This window comes from Tetrao urogallus (assembly GCF_951394365.1).
Source record: "Tetrao urogallus genome assembly, chromosome: 1".
NCBI lineage: Eukaryota > Metazoa > Chordata > Aves > Galliformes > Phasianidae > Tetrao > Tetrao urogallus.
This window is the reverse complement of record NC_136813.1, coordinates 14,328,546-14,347,489: the sequence shown is the minus strand read 5'-3', so window position 1 is coordinate 14,347,489 and position 18,944 is coordinate 14,328,546. Positions and strand designations below refer to the sequence as shown.

At 42.7% G+C, this 18,944-nt stretch overlaps 1 protein-coding gene across 1 annotated transcript in view; it reads left to right on the top strand.

Annotated features, from left to right (window-relative positions):
- Window positions 1-4,454: 4,454 nt before the first annotated feature.
- The window catches only part of PDGFD (platelet derived growth factor D), a gene marked incomplete at both ends in the record, with an annotated part of 135,884 nt that continues 121,394 nt past the window's right edge, over window positions 4,455-18,944 (top strand). Inside the window, one exon of the mRNA XM_079546064.1 lies at window positions 4,455-4,584. Coding sequence (XP_079402190.1) covers window positions 4,455-4,584 — 130 coding nt within the window. The remainder of the gene's footprint in view (window positions 4,585-18,944) is intronic.

Genomic DNA, 18,944 nt, shown 5'->3' with positions numbered 1-18,944 from the left:
CTGCCATCATGGTTACATTCATCTGCTCAGATATGCTTTTAGCAGTCTTGAGATGTTTCTCCATACTACTTCCTTCACCTCTGCTCCTTCTCAAATCGTTCACAGGTTATAAACAGGGGGATGGGATCACTGTCACCACTTGCCTTCCCTCCTACAACAGATGTCACAGTGCTGCCCTGAATCAGTCCCTGGAGGGAAATATTTTCAGTTATCACTTTCCAGTAACCGCAGAACCAACTACAAATTAACTCTGTGGTTTGTAGTATGGTATACATAAACATGCTTTTCTCTGTCACTTTCACAGACCTTTCAGAAGTGATCAATAGGCCCCATGAGTTCCTAAATACTGCTTGTAACCATTCATCTGACTTTAGGAAAGCATTAAATCTTGACTTAAATTTTTTTCAGTGAAGAAGAATACACAACAAATTTGATACTTCCATGGCTTGCCACACTTCAAAACATGCCTATTAATTTTAATTGTAATTGCCTAGACCCAACTTTCACCACGATATGTCCCTCTTTAAATAAACACCAGAGGATTCACATGGTAATGCACAAAGATCTCGGGGTTTGCTATTTATTCACCATAATAGCATTGTGCCAGTGTTTTAAGGGGTGAGCATACAACACATCCGTGCCCCATGAACAAATTGTGTGACACAGGAGCATCTTGCCAGCCAGCAAGTGATGATGGTGACAGCTGTAGCCCATTGACTTCCTTGATAATCCATCCCCCATGATCTTTCCTGCACCAGTGCTTTCTAGAATTAACAACTTCATCCAGTAACCATAAATGTATTTACTCCCCATGTTCTCTCTATAGCCAGCGAAAAGAAATGTCAGAAGACAATTAATCCCTTCGCAGCACAGACACCTAAAAACAATAAGCTAAACTGCCCTCTGATGATACCCCATCCTCTCTATGACAGCCAGAACATATGGGACTGGCTTTCACAAGGCATATCCAGAAGACTCAAATAAGGTCAGATAGATGCCACGGGCACCGAGTAGATCTACCACTGGCTTTTTTAAAACATCAGCTATGCCAGCTCTCAGCTTTATATTTCTACCACATCTACACGTCTACTTCCATATAACACCATCAATGTAAATTAGTCTACTGCTCCCCCAAGATTTCTGTCATCTGCAGAAGTCATGACTAATGACTGTGTTTTCCTCAGGTCATTGTTGAAAACACAAATCAATTCAGAACCAAATATTAGCCAGAGTGGGGCCCTCCTGCAAATAGCCAATTTAATGGTGTTTCCCTTTTTATCAAACATTTTAAACCTTTCATTTAATGCATCTTGAAAACATTTAGTATGCGAGCCTTTCATTTCATGTGATTTGCATTGCGATACCAAGTAAAATGCTGTATGAAAGCTGTAATTTGATGCAATACTGTTTGTCAACCAAATTTCCAAGTTAGCACGACAAGATTTTCTAGGTTGATTAGCGCTAATTACATATATTTTTATCTGTATTAATTGAACCTCATATTAACTGTTATACTATTTTACCAGGATCTGTCATAATGACAGATTTGTAATCAGAGGTCATCACACACATCCATACATCCTTTTAAGCAGTAAACATGACTTATGTAGAACCTCATAAAGAAATCTTTATAGAATTCTTTAAATTCTCCCAGACTTCTAGAACAAAGTTTAGCCAATGTACTGGGATGTACCACGAAGTGAAGTTCCAGTGACCTGCTCTTAAAACTGAACATAAACCAAACTTCTCATCCTTTTACATGAGATTCTATGACATTTCCTTATAAATATACTTTTTTAGGTTTTAGTGGGTTTAGTGCTTTTGAAAGTAAATTGAAAAGCTGTAGTATTAGCCAGTGTAGCACAGACTCATTTTACAAAGGCCCATCAGTGCCTGCCAGCCTTCCTGCTCCATTCCAAAATCCTTCTGATGTACACGTGTATATCAAATGTACAAATCAGGGATTTCTGATAGTGGGACTAAAAGAATTACCTGAGCGAGACAAATAACACTGACTGGATTTTTTCTGACCTGAGAAAAAGACTCGAATCCTTCTGCTGCAAAAATATCCTCAGTTTTAGAGCAAAGACAGCAGCATCCCATGCTTTGCAAAGGGAGGATGAGAAACATTCTTTGAGAGTATGATAGGAGTTATACACAACTCCTCTTGAGAAATATCAAAGCCACGGGTGCTGGAATCCACTTGGTTGTTTTCCTCACTGTCTAATTTATGAGGCCCCATGCTGTTTTGCTTGAGAGTTCTCTAAGCAACAAGTACACTCAGCTGTACCTCTGCTGCACTAATGGGAACTTCATCTCAAGCACCACAGCAGTATCTATGCTTAAAAACAAACAAACAAACAAACCCAAACAAACAAAAAACCAACAAGCAAACAAACAAACAAATAATAGCTGTAGAATACCTCAGTTCTGTGTCCTGGTCAGCCTGAGGAAATTCAGACTTGTCAATATCAAGCCAGGGAGCACGTCAAAGAACTGCAGGCCAGTTTTAGGCCAAAGCCTGCTCCTTGTGCGTTGAAGCTGACCTGCACAGCCAAGGAGACATGGGGACAGAAAATGACCAGAAGGTATGAGTTTCATGTAATATGAATTTGTATGGGTAAAGACGACCGCAAGAGGAAGAGCCTTGGAAACAGCGCCCTTTCCTGACTGAGTTATACAGAGCTCAGATACTGACTGCCTTTTTGCCTCCTGGGTAAGGGTGATCTAACATTCCTCCTCTTCCTCCTTAGCCACCTCCCAAGGGCTTCGATATGTCCCAGGAGACTGCAGGGAGCTGAGTCACAGCCTGAGGGCACTGGGAAGGACTCCTCAATGTAGTGTGCTCAGGGCAGTGGCTCCACTCCTCATCTTAGAAAGAGGCTGCAGTCAGAAGAGGGACAGGTAGCTGGGATCCAGCTGACATTTTCTGCAAGCTCCTTGCATTGTACTGGGAAATGAGCTGACGTGGACAAGATGAACAGAAGACATCTTCAGAGCTCCCCATCTTCACCTTCCTCTTACTCTGCATCTATTGGACAGTCGGATTGGCCAATTTCCCACTGCCTGCCCACCTCTCCAAAACCGGGCACCTAAGGCACAGGCACACTGTCCACGAGTGAAGCACTGCTGGAGCCTTCCCACCGCCTTCCACATGGGAACTGGGTTAGGTTTGCTGCCGGTTTGAGTCAACATGAAAGGGATAAAAACCACAAATTATGCAGAACAGAATTGCACCCTACCAGTTCCTTAAGACATGCAAGATGTTTCAGTTCCATTGTTATACTAGCACGCTTTTGGAGAAAATGTTTCATACAGCCAGAGGCACCCGCTGTGAGCAACAGGCTTCATCCCGTGGTCCTGATATGGCTCTGTATCGACTATTCTGCGAGGTGTTGTTTCATGTAGAAGGGTCTGACAGCATGTTGCCCATAGTCAGAATGCTGGGACAGTGTGAACTGCCCTAAGGAATAACCTGAATAGGTAAGGATTTATCAGGGAACAGTGAAAATCCAACTTTTTTCTTTTGTCTGCACTTCACTATATTGTAGTTAATGGAAGGAAAACGAGCACTAAAACATCAATGTGGTCATGGCCCGCTCACAGATCTTTGGTTCAGACCTACTCTCGTCCAGGCTGTAACGCAATCAAAGGCAGACTCCATTTATTCAGGGTCTAAGCAGGTAACCTTTTATGAAAAGCTTCGGACAGTGCTCGGCATGACAGAGGAGCCCGTTCATTTCTCACGGGGATACGTGCTGTTCTCCTTCAGCTAACGTTACTCCTCAACACGCTTCCACTCTTGGGCTCCGTCGGTCTCCTGCCCCATGCCACAGCCCTCCTGCTGGTGCCGGGACAGCCCGACACTTCACCCGGCCCGGAGCCGCCGCGCCCATCAGCGGGCCCGCGCCCGGCTCCCCGCCGCCTCCCTTCTGCCCCCCGGCCGCCCCCCTCCCTCGGAGCCGCCTCTCCCCCCGGCGGCGCCGGGCCCGCCGCCCGCTCCCGCCGCCCCACACCCCGGCGGCGGCTGCAGCCGAGCGGAGCGCTGCGCGGGGGCGGTGCGAGGCGCGGAGCTCCGCCGCGGCGGCCGCAGGGGAGCGCGGCTCCGCCTGGAGCCGGGTCACGGCGCGGCCGCCGGAGGGGAGGGGGCGGCGGTGCCCGCCGGGGGTTTCTCACCTTGCCGCTGCGGCCGGGCACAGACGCGCGGCGGAGAGTTGAGCGTGGAGGGAGTTTGGGGGAGTAACTCGGCGGCTCTGTTTCGGGAGGGATTTTTATGTGTTCTTTTTTATTTTATTTCATTTTCTTGCCCGGCTCACAACTCCCTCAGCCGCTCGGGCAGCCCGCACGAGCAGCGCACGCAGTGCGGGCGGCAGGCAGAGCCGGGGAGGGCAGCAGCTCGGCGGGGAGAGCCGCGTTTCTTCGCAGAGCCGCGGTCCCGTGCACAGCGGATCCCAATGCAACTGCTCATCCTCCTCCTCCTCTACGCCGTCGTCTGCGCGAACTTTTGCAGCCGTCAGGGCACCACCGCCCCTGCCCAAAGCGGATCTATCAGAGCCCTGCGCTCCTCCAACGTCAGGCGGGATGGTGAGTGTCCCTCTGCCTTCTTCATCCCCGAGGGCTCGGTCTGCGGACGGAGCCCCGAGAGAGCGCCCCGAGGGCTGCCGGCCCGAAGCGCGGGTGGCCGGGCGGGGGGAGAGGGAGGGAGGTTCGGGCGGAGAGGTGGCTCTGCCCGGCGGCCGCTCCCGAACTCCTGGGGGCAACTTGCAGCAGCCGTCCCAGCGGCCCGCCTCGCCCTGACGGCGCGCACGCGGCGCGGTGTGCCCGGCCCGGCCCGGCCCGAGCCCCTGTGGCCCCCGGAGCGGTGGGCGCTGCTCCTGCTCTGCGTTCGTCAGCTCCCGGTGCGCCTTCCTCCTTCTGGAAGACAGCCTTGACAGAGAGGCCCGGGCCCGGGACGGGCTATTCGCTGGGGTCTGTGGGGCAGTGCTCGCCGTTAGTGCCAACCACACTTGGCAGAGTGATGCCCAGTGATGGTGGGTGCTGAGGAGGGTGGCTGGACGCTGCCAGTCACTGAGGGCATGGTAGCATGGTAGGGACGATGGTGTTCTTTGTGTTCTAACACGGCACGTTGCCTGCTGTGAGCCGCCATGGCCTTGGCTGCTGAGATGCTGGCCAAACTGTGGCCCTGCAATGGATGACTGCGGGGCTGCAAAACGTTGGCACAACTGACATTCACCTTTGGAAACCACTTGCTCATGATCAAAGAAGACCAATTCGTAGGATTTTGGAAGGGGAAGAGCCACTGCTGTGGGATCTGCAGGTTGTGTTCCAGCACTGTGTGAAAGGATCTACTCCTGCTTATTGCAGCGTAGCTCCTTCAGAGGAAAATGCGAGATGTTCTCCTGAAAAAGAGCAGAGTTCTGTTCAAGTCTTCAAGTTAATGTCTTTCAGTTGCCAGCATTTATATCTTTTGTAAATCCTTTTTAAGAACCCACTTACTTGAGTCATGTCCAAGATTGTACTCTGCATTTGCCAGTGTTTATTTTTCAGTGTGTATACAGTGCGTGTAATGGGTATACAGTTGACTTTGGAAGATGTTTTTGGTTCAGAGTTGGAGCCATATTGAACTTAGTAATCTTCTGTATACCTTTCCTTGTCAGTGCATGGTGGCATAGACGAGGTGAAGAACTTTTTCTTAAAATTGAGATAGCAGAACTGGAAACAAGACAAAATTGCAGTTACTTGGATCTTGGAAACCAAATTTAATCCAATACAAAATGTGTTTGCAATAAAAGCCCACATCCATTATTTCTGTTTCATTCTGTAAAATGGTTGTGCATTTTATCAAGCTTCATGACCCTGCCATCTTAACCTTCTCAAAATGTTCAGAGTTACAATGTGTTCTGCTGTGGTCTTTTCTGTAGAGTTGGTGGAGAAATCTGTAATGCTTAATGTGAATAAAGTTTTCACGTTATTGGCAGTGTGATGGGTGTTTTGCTCCACAGAAGAAAACTTCCTGTAGCAAATTTTTTTTTTTGGAGTGACTGAGAGAACAAGGCTGTGTGAAATGATTAGTTAATCACTCTTTTCCCAATTGTGGTCATCTACCTTTGCAGTTAAGCTCTGTACCCTGAAGGCTGTCTTTTACACCTTGTGGTGACTGAACCTTCTAGGTGCCAGGTGTGGCACCAGGCAGAGGGTTGTTTGGAAATGGCAGATCTCACTCTTGACTGACTCCACTGTGCTGTATGGATGGTAGCCAGGCTGGTACCTATGGACAGGAAGAAGTGAGCTGGTGCAGAGTTCAGACAGCTCTGTCTGACAGTGGGGCATTGTCCCTGTAACAAGCAGATAACACAACTTGAGGAAGACTGCATGCAGACCTCCACTTAGACCCTGCCTTGCTCTCTACTTGCACTCAGAAGTTCCGTTTTTAATTTGCAAAGGACACATATTCTGATATGGCCAGTGGAGCTGGGCATCTGCTCATAGCATCTAAAGCAGTTCAGCAACCAACAGGCCTGAGTTTACTCCAGTGAACTAAACTGTCGCTTGAGTTTGTTGACCAAAGACCTATATTTGTGCCGCCAAAGGTTATGAACTGTTTTCCAAATATTGCGTGCATGAGACAAGCTCACAAGCAAAGCGTTCAGACCATAGCTGGCTGTACGCCACCAGAAGTATTTTTGTCTTTTACAATTTTCAGTGTTTTGTTTTGGTCTGAAGTGCTGATATGGAATTGCATTAAAGACATGTGGATTGCATTGCTGAGTGAGGCAGACAGTATTTTTTGCATTGTAAGTATTTGCAGATATAGTGATATGGAATAGGATCTAAGAGCACACAATATGCTGGGAGTAATGTGTTCCAACAGTCTCTCTCAAAATGCACAGCAAGTATAAAAACTAATTTAATATTATGTCCTGGGTTTGATGACTATGATTATTATGTTGTGCAATTAAGAGAGATACTGCAAAGGAAGCCAGATCTGTTCAGCTCTCTAAAAAAATGTTCTATCTTGGCATGTCCAAGACCACCTGCACATTTTATTAAAAAAGAAGACAATCCTTTGGATTTCAGTTTTTTGTTACCTCCAAGCAGGATAAACCAGAGGTACTGAATACACTTAGCTATAATTCGGAGCCTTGGTCTTGCTTCTGGCCAAAACAAATTTCTTACTGTGCAAGATTCTAGATTGTCTTTCCTATTGTAGGTAAAGGAAGTTGGTCTGTTTCTAATTGCATTTAGTGCAGACTGAGACTGCTTTTGGAAGAAGTCTATACATGAAGGGCAACACGTACAAAATCAGTCCTAGTGATTGCCAAACCTGAACTATACTTCCTGCTGAAGATATTAAAAATATAAATAATCTGCTTACAAGACATCCTCTTGTCCTCGTGCAAGGACAGGCATTGATGATTCAGCTGTCCAGCGTAGCACTAATCAATATTTTAAAGCATTGTGGAGATGCCAACAACATTTATAGCACATGTAATGGTATTTATGTAAAGTCTTTATTAATATAATTATCTGTTAAGTCCTTTGAAATTTGTCAGAATTACACACAAAGGGCTTCGAGATGATGTCCTTATCATCTTTACCTCAGTTTACCAAGTTGTAGTATTGCATATAATTGTAGCTAATTGCAAGAAGTCTGATATTTTGGTTGTTTATGTGTACATGGAGGTGAAAAGTGGAGATGAAGAGTGCTAAATAATGTTTACTGTATGGTTTTCAGCTGAAACATCAGTTGTTTGCTGTTATCTGTTGTGAGCAAACATCTGTATGAACACTCAGTCTTAGAAATTATGCCTAATCTGTGTAGTTATACTAAGCACCATTATGCCTATTTTCAACTGTAAAACCCAAAGTGTAAGTGAAAGGCGTAGTGTCAGATCATTTTAGTATGTAAACAACTGGAAGCCATACGATCAGTATCTCCTGAAGTGGATTTGAAAATCCATAATATCAGACAACTTAAGTTTTTCTGAGTTCTTGTGATTTTTATTTTGAAATGAAAAATTAGAAGCTTTCAAGCCTTGGATTGCTGGTGTGCGAAAGAAATAGGAAGAAAAGTTATGTTTTACCACCCTGGAGAAACGGCAGGGGCTTTTGGCTATCCAAAGTGATATGTGCCCTCAAGGCTACCCTCCACTTCCAAAGAGTTTGACAATTTGGGCTGCGTTCTCTCACCACATGGATGTTGTTTGCTCTTGTGAGAAGAAATGAATGAGTCTTTTCAAATACTAATTAAGAATGGCTAGTGTCACTAGTGATGTAGGAACCACAGTTTTGGAATATATTTAAAGTCTTCTTCTGTAGTGTAGAGTGCAAAAAACATTGCATACACATTCCTTTTTTTTAGCAGAATCTGCTAACCTTGTGTCAACTGCAGAATAACTAAAATACCTTCCAAGCTTTATCACATTACCAAAAAATAAATTGAAAATTGTAATTTGCTGTAGTAACGCCATTTGTTCTTTGATTGTTTAACTTTGATGATGTCTCTTATCTGTAGAATTAACTGTCTGGACTAAAGAGTAACAAAGGATATCACATGAGAATCGCAACCCTGACTCAGCAGCAAGCACTTTGGAGCAGTTCTCCAATTGTGCACTGAAATGTATTTTGCTAGGTAGATGGATATCACATGGTGGAAGTTGCTTTACTTACAACTCTCCATCCATTCTCCTAACAGTTCCAGCTTCTCTTTAATACATTTATTTGCATGAAACTTAGGCTAGATAATTATTAAAGGGCTTACAGAGAAAACTAGATAATTGTGTTGCTTTGATTCCTAGAAATGAAATACTGCTGAAAATTGTGAAAATAATGTTGTTTTTTTAAACTGTGGTCCCATTTTGTAAAGCACCTAGGAATAGAAATAAACAGGAAACTCATGGGGAATCATTAGTGAAGTAACATTCTTTGTGTGCTTAACTTTGTGGATCTGTGTAATTCCATTAAGGACTGGAGGCTGCATTCTGGAGGATTCTATGATAGCAAAGCTTGAATAGCTCATATGAGAATGTGGCTATGTGCAGCTAAACTTACTGTGCCTTATGAAGCAAGAGTACAGCTATGTCAGATCTGTCTGATATTCTGTTAAAATAAGAACACATACATGCAGTACTTGTGTATCATATTCATATTATGTGTAGCATACACAAATATATCCTGTACCTTTTTCATAATGTATCGGTTATATGCTCGTACATAATACGTACGCCAGATGACACGAGAACGGAGCACACAGTATAACTGGTTACCAAATTAGCATTTTAAATTTAAATATGTTATGCCCAGGAACCTTGTTTAGAAAATAATCCCATGCAGGTTTCATGTGACTTTCCGAAGTCTGCTGAACAACAAACTGCTAGGCAGAAATTCCAACCAAACTGTTCCGTGTAGTCGAGGTTCTTTTTACATGATGTCATCAGCCATATCATCTATGGAATTTGACTTGTAACCAACAGATACTCTTAAAGGTGTTTATCAACTGTCCAGGCTGCAAGTGGAAGTTCTGAAGTTCTTTACGTGCTGATAATTTTTTTATCAATTAAGTAAAAAATTTGTAGGGAAAGGGATCGTCAAAACCAGAAGTTCTTTCAACAAAAATAATGTACAAATTCACTACATTACATTTCTGTCACTTCTTCCTTAGACAAGATATAAATAGTACGTTAAAAAAAGAGATCTACAAAATACGTATTCTTTGTACATCAAGAAGCCCATTTGGCAAATAGTGAATGAGCAGGACAGGGAATGGATTTCATTCTGTAATTCTAATAATGACATCTATACAAAAGGTGCAGCAGAAGTCTGTATGTTTTATGCTCCAGACTTTTCATGTGAATCATCTTCCTTATATTGAAATATATCTACATCAAATTGTAGGTTGATTTTTTGGAAAGCAGATATCTCACAAGTCTGATATGAACACAGGAGAAGTAGGCACCTGCCTTAGGTACCAGAGTCCAAAACATCTGATAGTGTCCAGCTGCTTGTTGTTCTGGAGGCAGTGACGATGACCTCTACAGGTCCCTTCCAGCCTCAGCCATTCTGTTATTCAATATTGGGCTGAGGATGAGTGGAATATGCTCTCCCCCAGAAGGAGCAGTTGCTTGGCCCATCCCTTCTGTCTCCTCTCCCTTTCCCCCACATTCACGCACATTCCCCTGTTCTTCATGCACAGCAGCAGCAGGTGCTGTGACACTGTGTTCTCCCACAGCTGTGCACCCATCTGTGTCCCTTCTCCTCACCTTTCATTCCTCATGTAGCAATGCTCAGTTTTGCCTACCCAGTTAAGAAAACTTGAGGTGCCTGTCAGCTGTCAGTAGCATGTTCCCAGCTCTTGGAAGGGACTGTGTGCCTCAGTCTGCTCTGGAATCCGTGGGCCTAGAGATTTGCCACTTAAAATTGAATGAGTGCTAAGAAATATCGTGAAGGTTCTGTGTTGGCATTCTCTCTAGTAAGAATTTGCCCACTAATGCAGGAAATTTTAGTAGTATTCCTTTCAGTATGTTGACTTAGACTGTATCCAAAGATTGCCTGGAAAAAGCTGCTGATTATATTATATTTAAGAAGGTAATTATGTTGTGCCATATTTTAGATAAAATAGGCCACGTAGATCACTGCTTCTGGTGAGGATCTCTCAGCTAACGGACTGGAATGGTTAGGTGCCTTGGCAGTTTATTTCAAATCAGCCTCCTGTTTACAGAGCTAAGGAAGCATCCTGTTTACAGTATCAAACTGGATGGATTTTCTTCTGGGAGCGTGGCTTTGGCTCTCGTATTTTTGGTAGTGAATAAATCCTACATGATCTCAAGCTTCCTATTGTACTTGAGTAATCTTCAGTTTCATGCTTCCTTTTTGATCTGTGTCCCACACTGTGAAGGCCAACATCCCTAATTTCTGCTTTGGCAGTCAGAGCTGTGCGTATTTGGAGTTGGGGCAGGAGGACACACTTCTACCTTCCGTGTGAACTTCCTGCCAATGAATTTTAGCCCCGCTGTGCATTGGGACTTGCTGTTGTTAAAAGTCTATAAAAATATTTATTAAACACTATGGTCCACAAAGAAGTTGAAAAATAGCAGGCTTGACCTTCATTGCGTTGAAATCAATGGCAAAAACTTCTGTCAGCTCTTACTGCAGAGGGGTCTGGCTCACGCTTCATGTGAATGAATGTAGGATAAAGGATAAGGGAAGAGGCTTAGAAATTCAGTTATAGGTTTGGTACGTAGGCACATTTTACAATGGGCTCACCATGCCTGGATAATTTTTCTCCTGTACTTACGTTTACGATCTTGTGTGTCACCCACAGGATATCCTACAAGAGACTTGATCTGCAGTACAATTCTAAACAAGACCTTAAGGAAACCTGTCGGTATTTTAAAAAGTCTCGTATTGTTTCTGTTTGTTTTCTTGTTGTTTGTTTTTTTTTCTTTAGTTGAAAGAGGCTTAAAGTGTAATATGTGTGGGTTTTGTTATTATTTTCTTGGATCAGTTACAGATGATTTTTCTCATAGCTGCATGTGTTTCTAATCTGATGTGACTCACAGTAAGAATGTATTGAGGGTGAAGCAGCAGCCCAGAGTAGTTAGAGAGGAATAAAAATAGGAATAAAAATAGGTACGCCGAATGTTGATTGCCAGATGTACTGTGGAATTTGGAAGCTCTTTCTGTACCCTTGTGGTCTTAATTTTTCAGCTAGGAATTTGCTTGAACGATAAATACTTTGCTTCAGCAGATGAGTGACAGCAGTGCTGCATGAGAACGGCGAGTAAATGGTAATAATGCCTTTAGATTCTTTGTGGAAATGAACCAACACAGCTTCTTAATCACAGTGTCTCAGTAGGGACAAGCACTGATAGGAGTGATTTCACTAGCACATCAAAATGTCAGTAAAAGGCTTTAAACCTCATCACAGAAGCCTACAGAGAATTTGCTGCTTTGAAATCAATAGAAAGCCCTGATGTTACTGCACTCTGCTTTCTTTTCCTCGATCAGGTTGTAGGCCTGTGCTCTTGCTGCTTTGACTTTCACAATGCTGTCTTTCTGTCATGGATGGAGACTAACGCACTGCAAACTTCACTCATAAGAGGAAGGCAGAAAGTTGTTTGTTGGTATAAAATAGATGTAATATGGTAATTTGAACATGATAACAGTGACTTAACAGAATTTGAAGTGGCTAGGTACCCTTGATTTTTTGCTACACAGAGGGTGAGGGCTGCATAATGAATATAAGATCAAATCTTAGCAAAACTAGTTTAGCTTAAAACAGTAAATCACTTAGAAAGGATCTGTCGGCAAGGTCCCACGACCCAGGTGAATCTTGAGAGGTGTTTTTAACCAAACAGAGAGATTCTGGTGTGCAGCCAGCTGCTTGCAAGAAGAGCTCTCAGAGGTGTTCTTAGGCTGCTTGCTGTTTATAGGGTAAGATGATTGATTCATACGACTTAGATCTATTAAACTAGGTGTCTGGTATCAGTTCTCATGAGTACCTGGTTTGAGACAATATGGTGGTCATTAACTGTCTTCAGTGAAACCTTGATCGTTACTAATGTTGAGTACCAGGTCTTTTGCATCTCACTGTATGTGTTGGGGCATAACGACCAGGCTGTGTGAAGAGCAAGAAGCACACTGTCACTCTTGGATTGCTCATGATCTGTGCCAGGGGAGATTTAGGCTGGATGTTAGGAAATACTACTTTTCTGAAAGAGTGGGCAGGCACTGGAATGGGCTGCCCAAGGGGGTGGTGGAGTCACCGACCCTGGAGGCAATCAAGGAGCAATTGGATTTTGTGTTGAGGGACATGGTTTAGTGAGTACTATTGATGATAGGTGGATGGTTGGACTGGATGATCTTGAAGATCTTTTCCAACCTTGGTGATTCTGTGATTCTGTTATAAGGAGTTCTGAGTGACCATGCTGAAACCAGCATAGGATTATGGCTTGCCTTGTTCCAGTCTGTTCCATGTGATCTGGGGCTCCTAGATCCCTGCGCCTGTCTGTTTTGCAGCTATTCTGGTAGCATGCTGTGTAGTCACAAGCTGGCACAAATGTATTCCTTCCATCATTGTCACAGCAGAGAGCAGCTCTTGCCTGGATGGGATTGGTTTTATTTTTGTTTGTAATTAACGTTTACTGTGCAGAAGAACTTGGATGACATGATATGCATTTTTCACCATTTTCCATTGTTCATTAGATCCTGCAAAGTGGCACCTGAAGTTAATTTCTAAGCAAGAGGTAAAATTCTCACATCATGTAGTAATTGTCTGGCTGCTCCTCCTGTAGATTTGATCTCCCTTTACATAAGTAAACATCTAAACCTCCAGAGCCAGTTCCTTGACATCTACTGTACAGTGCCTTCAGAGTACATTATGTTGCCTCTGAGAAATGGATGCTGCAGGGGAGCTTTGTGTCAATTACACTTTGCAGCACACTTGAATGAGAGGTGTCTTGCGTCTGTCCTTGGGCCCATACAGCAGTCAGGCTGTGATGTTGAATCCCCACCTCCACACATACAGCCTGCCTCCCGGCAGAATTGAGAACACACAACAACATGGAAACGAGCAACTATCCCAGGAAGGAAACTTGCTCTCACTTCAGGGGACCCTCATGTGACATCCAGGGCAGATCCTGAGGACCAGTCCTTCCCCATCATGGCATGCTGAGGAGGATGTACAGTGGACCAGCATGGCTCTTCATCCTGCTCTTTCCCCAGTCTCTTACCTGATCCTGGCTTATGTGAAGTGAGAACTCATCTGTGGGCAGTTCTCATTGCATTTGCCACCATTTTTACCTCTGGCAGAAACTACGGTTGACACGTTGTGGCTCACTGTGAGGGTTGAAACACTTGGAAAGGCAAAAGAATCAACCCCAGCAATCATCACACATGGCAAAGATTGGAGATCGTTACTGGGGTGTGTTAGTTCTTAAAATGCTGCAGCTTTGCTGCCACTACTCTCCTGTTGACTGTCATCATCAGAGATACTGCCCTTGTTGCAGACTCAGCTGTGTGATGCACTGAGGACCCATGGATAGCTGTTTTGGAGAGCAGAGAATCATGTGAAGCAACCGTATTATAGCCTGCATAAAAGTCAGATACTTTATCTTGCATGCTTGCCTGAAAATAACTTCCGTGGAGTGGAAACAAAATGGAAGCCTCCCCTCCAAAGAAACAAAATGGGGAAATCCTGCTTTTTGTATCTTTGAGTGTTTCTTGGGTTTGGTTTCACTCAGTGCCTAAGCAAACAGGCAAAGGCCATAAGAAAGTAATAATAATATACATAATAATATGTTGACTTGGATTTGTGGATTGTTTTGGTGGTGTTTTTTTTTTTTTTTTGAATGTTAAAGACTTTTTTTGTCAGTAGATGCAGAGAGGGTATTTTTTAAAAGCTTGCGGGTAGTGCCTTTTATTTTTGTATAAGAATCTTGTCTCAGGATTTCTCTCCACAGCCTATGGAAATGCTGTTTCCTGATGCTACTATTATTTCTGTACTATCACCAAGTCTGACAGGACTTAAAGTCAAGTCTTGTCAAGTAGATTGCTTTTCAGCTTACCTTGGGTAAGCCATTAGTCAAAATATTGACTGAGTAGAAAAGTGTCACTTGTTTTTCTTATCAGAAGAGAAACAGAATATTTTTCCATATATGCTTTTGCAGCCTAGTAATTACAAATTAAGGACATGTCACTGTAGTTTTGACAGTGTATTTCTAGCACTTTGTGTTCAGAAAGGCCTTCAAAATGATTGGCCAAACAGGAACAGAAGTACTCAGGGCTGCCTTCCTTATTTCTTTCTAGAGATGACAGCCAGCCTTGGTAACCAAATGGGGGCTTCTGTTTCTATTCTGCTCAATGGTTAAGAGAGAACCATTTCCTGTGCTCACTTGTTGTAGGTAAATATCATTTACATGATCACAGAATGGACTGGCAGGGACCTCTGAGTCCCACGGGCCCAAGCCCTGCTCCATCAGGGACACGATACCCAAAGCAGGGTGTCCACAGCCACATCCAGGCGGCTTTGGGAGATCTCCAAGGAGGAAATCCAACAGCTTCTGGGCAGCCTGTGCCAGTGCTCTGTCACCTGCACAGCACAGCAGTGTTCCTGCTGTTCAGAGGGAATCTCCTGTCTGTCAGTTTGTGTTTGCTGCCTCTTTTCCTGGCACTGGATAGCATTGAGCAGAGCCTGGTTCCGCCTCCTTTCACCCTCCCATCATATCCCCAATTTTTCATTACTGACATCAAGGCACAGCAAAAGAAAGCTGCGAATTTCCTCAGTTCTGGGAGTTGAAGATTTGTACTACCTGTCCAGTCACCGAATTTACTATATTGAAAACAAAGCACTGTTCTCACTAGTCTTTGGCTGAATGTTTGTCCTTATAATAATACAAAGAAAAGCAACCAGAAAAAAAAAAAAAAAAAAAAAAAAGGAAGATCTTAGCGACAGAGATGTTTTCATTTCAGTTATTAGCAAGACAAAAAAAAAAAAAAAAATCTCAGCATGACTAAACATGTAATATTGACCTCAAACATTTAAAAAATGGAATTCGAAGTCCCTTTAGATGAGAAGTATGGTCGATTCTGCAACATTTTGAAGTGCATGTAACAAAGAAGGATTTGGATAGTGTGTTAAGGATCTTTTCTGCCCTTCCTTGAACTACCTCATGTTTGTCATGCTGTTGGACACAGAAGGTTATCCCCTTGTTCCAGCTTGTGTGGGCTGGCAGAACTGTGGCAGTGAGGAGTCTGGTGCCTCACCACAACGGCCTTCCTGCAGCTCCTCCATGAGGTATGCCATTTTTGTTAAGAGGAACAGATGATGATGTTTGGTCTCTTTATTCCCCACTGAGCAGTGTGGGACCAGCAGTCTGCTCCCACCTTGTGTGAGGCACAGCTGTGTCAATCTGTGTCCCTGTGTATGATTTTCAGTTCCCATGAAAGATCAGCTCTGGATGTAGATACTTTCACTACCTTACTTCCAAGATCTGGAATCATGCAATTCTAATTATTATGTGATTGAGCTCCATTTGTAAAAAAGTAATTTACTAGTGCAGTGTGATTTCAGCTGCTGTTCATCTTCCATTAATGACTAGTAAATAAATGTTAATCTGTTTTACAGCTTTTCGGATGCAAAAGTACAGGTGGCTTAATTTGCACCTAATTTCTTCATTATTATCTTTCTTGTAATAGGACAATTTTAGGCATCTCTGCTGAAGGGGATTGAACTGTGCTGAAGCTGTTAATATAGTTTTAGTGAGATCCAAATTTCTGATATGAGCATGTATTTCTAGATCCACATGCTAGGGATTCATATTTTGCATTTACCAGTGAAGAGAAGGAACAAAACTGGCTAATCCATGTATAAAATAGTTACAGCTTTTCTCCCTTGTGGTTAGCAGAGGAGAAAGGAATATTACAGAAAACGTGAGAAGCAATGTGTTTATTTGCCTTTCTCTAACTCTAGTAGCTGGAGACAGTTCTGTGTGCAAAGAAACTCTGTTGAGGAATCTTGAGAGAAAACAGTTTTTGGTATTGTGTCTCATAAATCTGTCGGGATCATTCAGTCAGCATGGAGGCAGCTGCTGATACCATCTAATTTTAAGCGTGTGAATTAGTAATTATTCTTTTATAGGATTTATTACTGTCTGGTGGTGACTGTCTCCCCCTCTGCTTGTTCTGGCACCCTCCAAACTAAAATATAATTAATACACTTTAGACAACCTCAGTTTCCTCCACTTAGAGAAATTCAAGAAGTCCAATGTCTTCTTTGGAGAAATTTCTGGTGTCCAGGGCTTCCAAGGATTCAGTCTGGGGACCTTATCATATTTTGTCACCTTCTCCACCATCCTGTTTTTCTAGGAGAGAATGAATGGTGCTTCCTGGCCTGTCACAGTGTGTGTTTGTAGCAGTTAGTCCATCTATGGGAGGGTAATAAAATAGTTTGCAGAATTACTTGGTTCTAGTGTAAATATTCTGTGTTCCCACAGAACATTCTGAAGATAATATGTGGCCTATATGCTGTTGGATTGGTGTTTTGTTCCTTGAGTTCTTCCTGCAAGCATAATTTTGAAATAAAAATTCCATCCCCCTCTGTTTTAAAAACAAGTAAACACCTTGCAATGGACTAAATGACATCATCAGCCAATAAGAAGGTTTTCCTATGTCACCACAGTTAGGACTTCTCTCAAGCAAGTGCAGAGTGTTACATATTCATTTATTTCCACTCTTTGTGCCTAATATGCATTGGAAATAAGCAGATGCTTATCACTATGTAACTCCAAGTTCAGGTGTCCAAATGCTACATTTTTGTTTGCAACTTTCAGCATAAACTTTGCGCACTGTGTTTTATTGTTCTGATAGACATGCATAAGTCACTCTGAAAGCAGTGCCTCCTATCTCCATGGAAACTACAACAGATGCAATGAGCACAATAGCACTGTTTGACAGAGCAAACTCTCACCTACAAAACACTATTTTTGAGCACAGTCACCATCATGAGCTGTGCATTTTCACCAGAGATGAACAAAAGCCTGCATGCCGTGCTCGTAAAAATCTGCACTGCTGAATGTCACCACTGCCACTGTCACCACGACTGAAATGCACCACCTCCATATGCTGTCACCTGCTGTTTGGTCTCCATAAACATTCAGCAAATGTCAGTGAATGTCATTGGGTGCCATTTTTTCTGCATGGAGGAATTCCATTCCATGCTTTTGCTTCATATATACTTCCATGTCAGACACCATTCTGTCATACTGTCCCTCTGCTTCCATCTGTCACACGGCAACAAAATGGAATGGAATATTGGTGGGAAGGTTCAACCTCTACTGCTGTACCACCAACATGCGCCTCCAACATCACTGGCCAACAACATAAAATAGAAGACATTTCTTTTGAAGCAGCCCTCATAGAAAAACAGGTTATACTTTTCTCCTTGTAGAGTTTTAGAGCTGTCTGGACATAAAACTTTTATATGACAATAATAAATGTTGTTTAAAGCTATAATCAAGCTTTATGTGTCAGTGAAAATCTTTTAAAACCTGTGTTGCTTGGAAGAATTGATGTCATGTGATCTTGACAAAATTAATGGCATTGTGGAGGTCTATTTACTTTTTGTATTGTTTACATCTGTTCACTGGAAATGGAGACTATTGACCGTGTTCTGGAGATCATTCTGCACACATTTTATGCAATTGACATATTTTTCTTCAGGATTGCTTTTCAAGTGAGTTTTTCTTTAAATGTAGGCCTTGATTATGTGATAAAAACCATTGATCATTAAAAAAGCATGCGTTCTGGTTCAAGGAAGAAATGCATTTAAAATCATGACAGTGTATTTGAAGAAGTGAACAAACTGTAATGTATTTAAAGCTATAATATGTGGCATTAGATAACTAGAAATTCTACCACTGGAAGTATTGCTGTTTTCTTAATTGCACATAGAATTGGAAAGCTATATTTATCTTTTGAAATCACCTCAAGTTTTGCAGCCATATCTCATTAACTACCTTTATTTTCTGTATTTACAATGGATTCAATAATGGTGTTGGTGTTTTTTCAATATCTGAGGCTTTAATTGTTGTGTACAGAAATTTCACTCATGTTACTCATGGTTTCAGTTTTCCTGGCAAATGTTAGAGTGAATATTCTTCTCTCATTTCTCATAATTCACTCAAAATTGAGAAATGAGCTTGGGCTTAAAAAAGAATAAAAAAAAAACCCACAGTAACAGAACTGAAATGAGAATGCTCATTTTCTCTTTCAGTCCATAAGTAGTAAACAGGAACTACAGACTGTAAGAATTTTAAGCGTATAAAGTCAACAATGCAGAGAAAAACACCAAAGATACAGTTAGGGACCCTGCACAGATGTTTTCAGAACTATTTTCAATTCATTTTATTCTGAAGTCCATGAATCATTTTGTAAATGTGGGTACTATT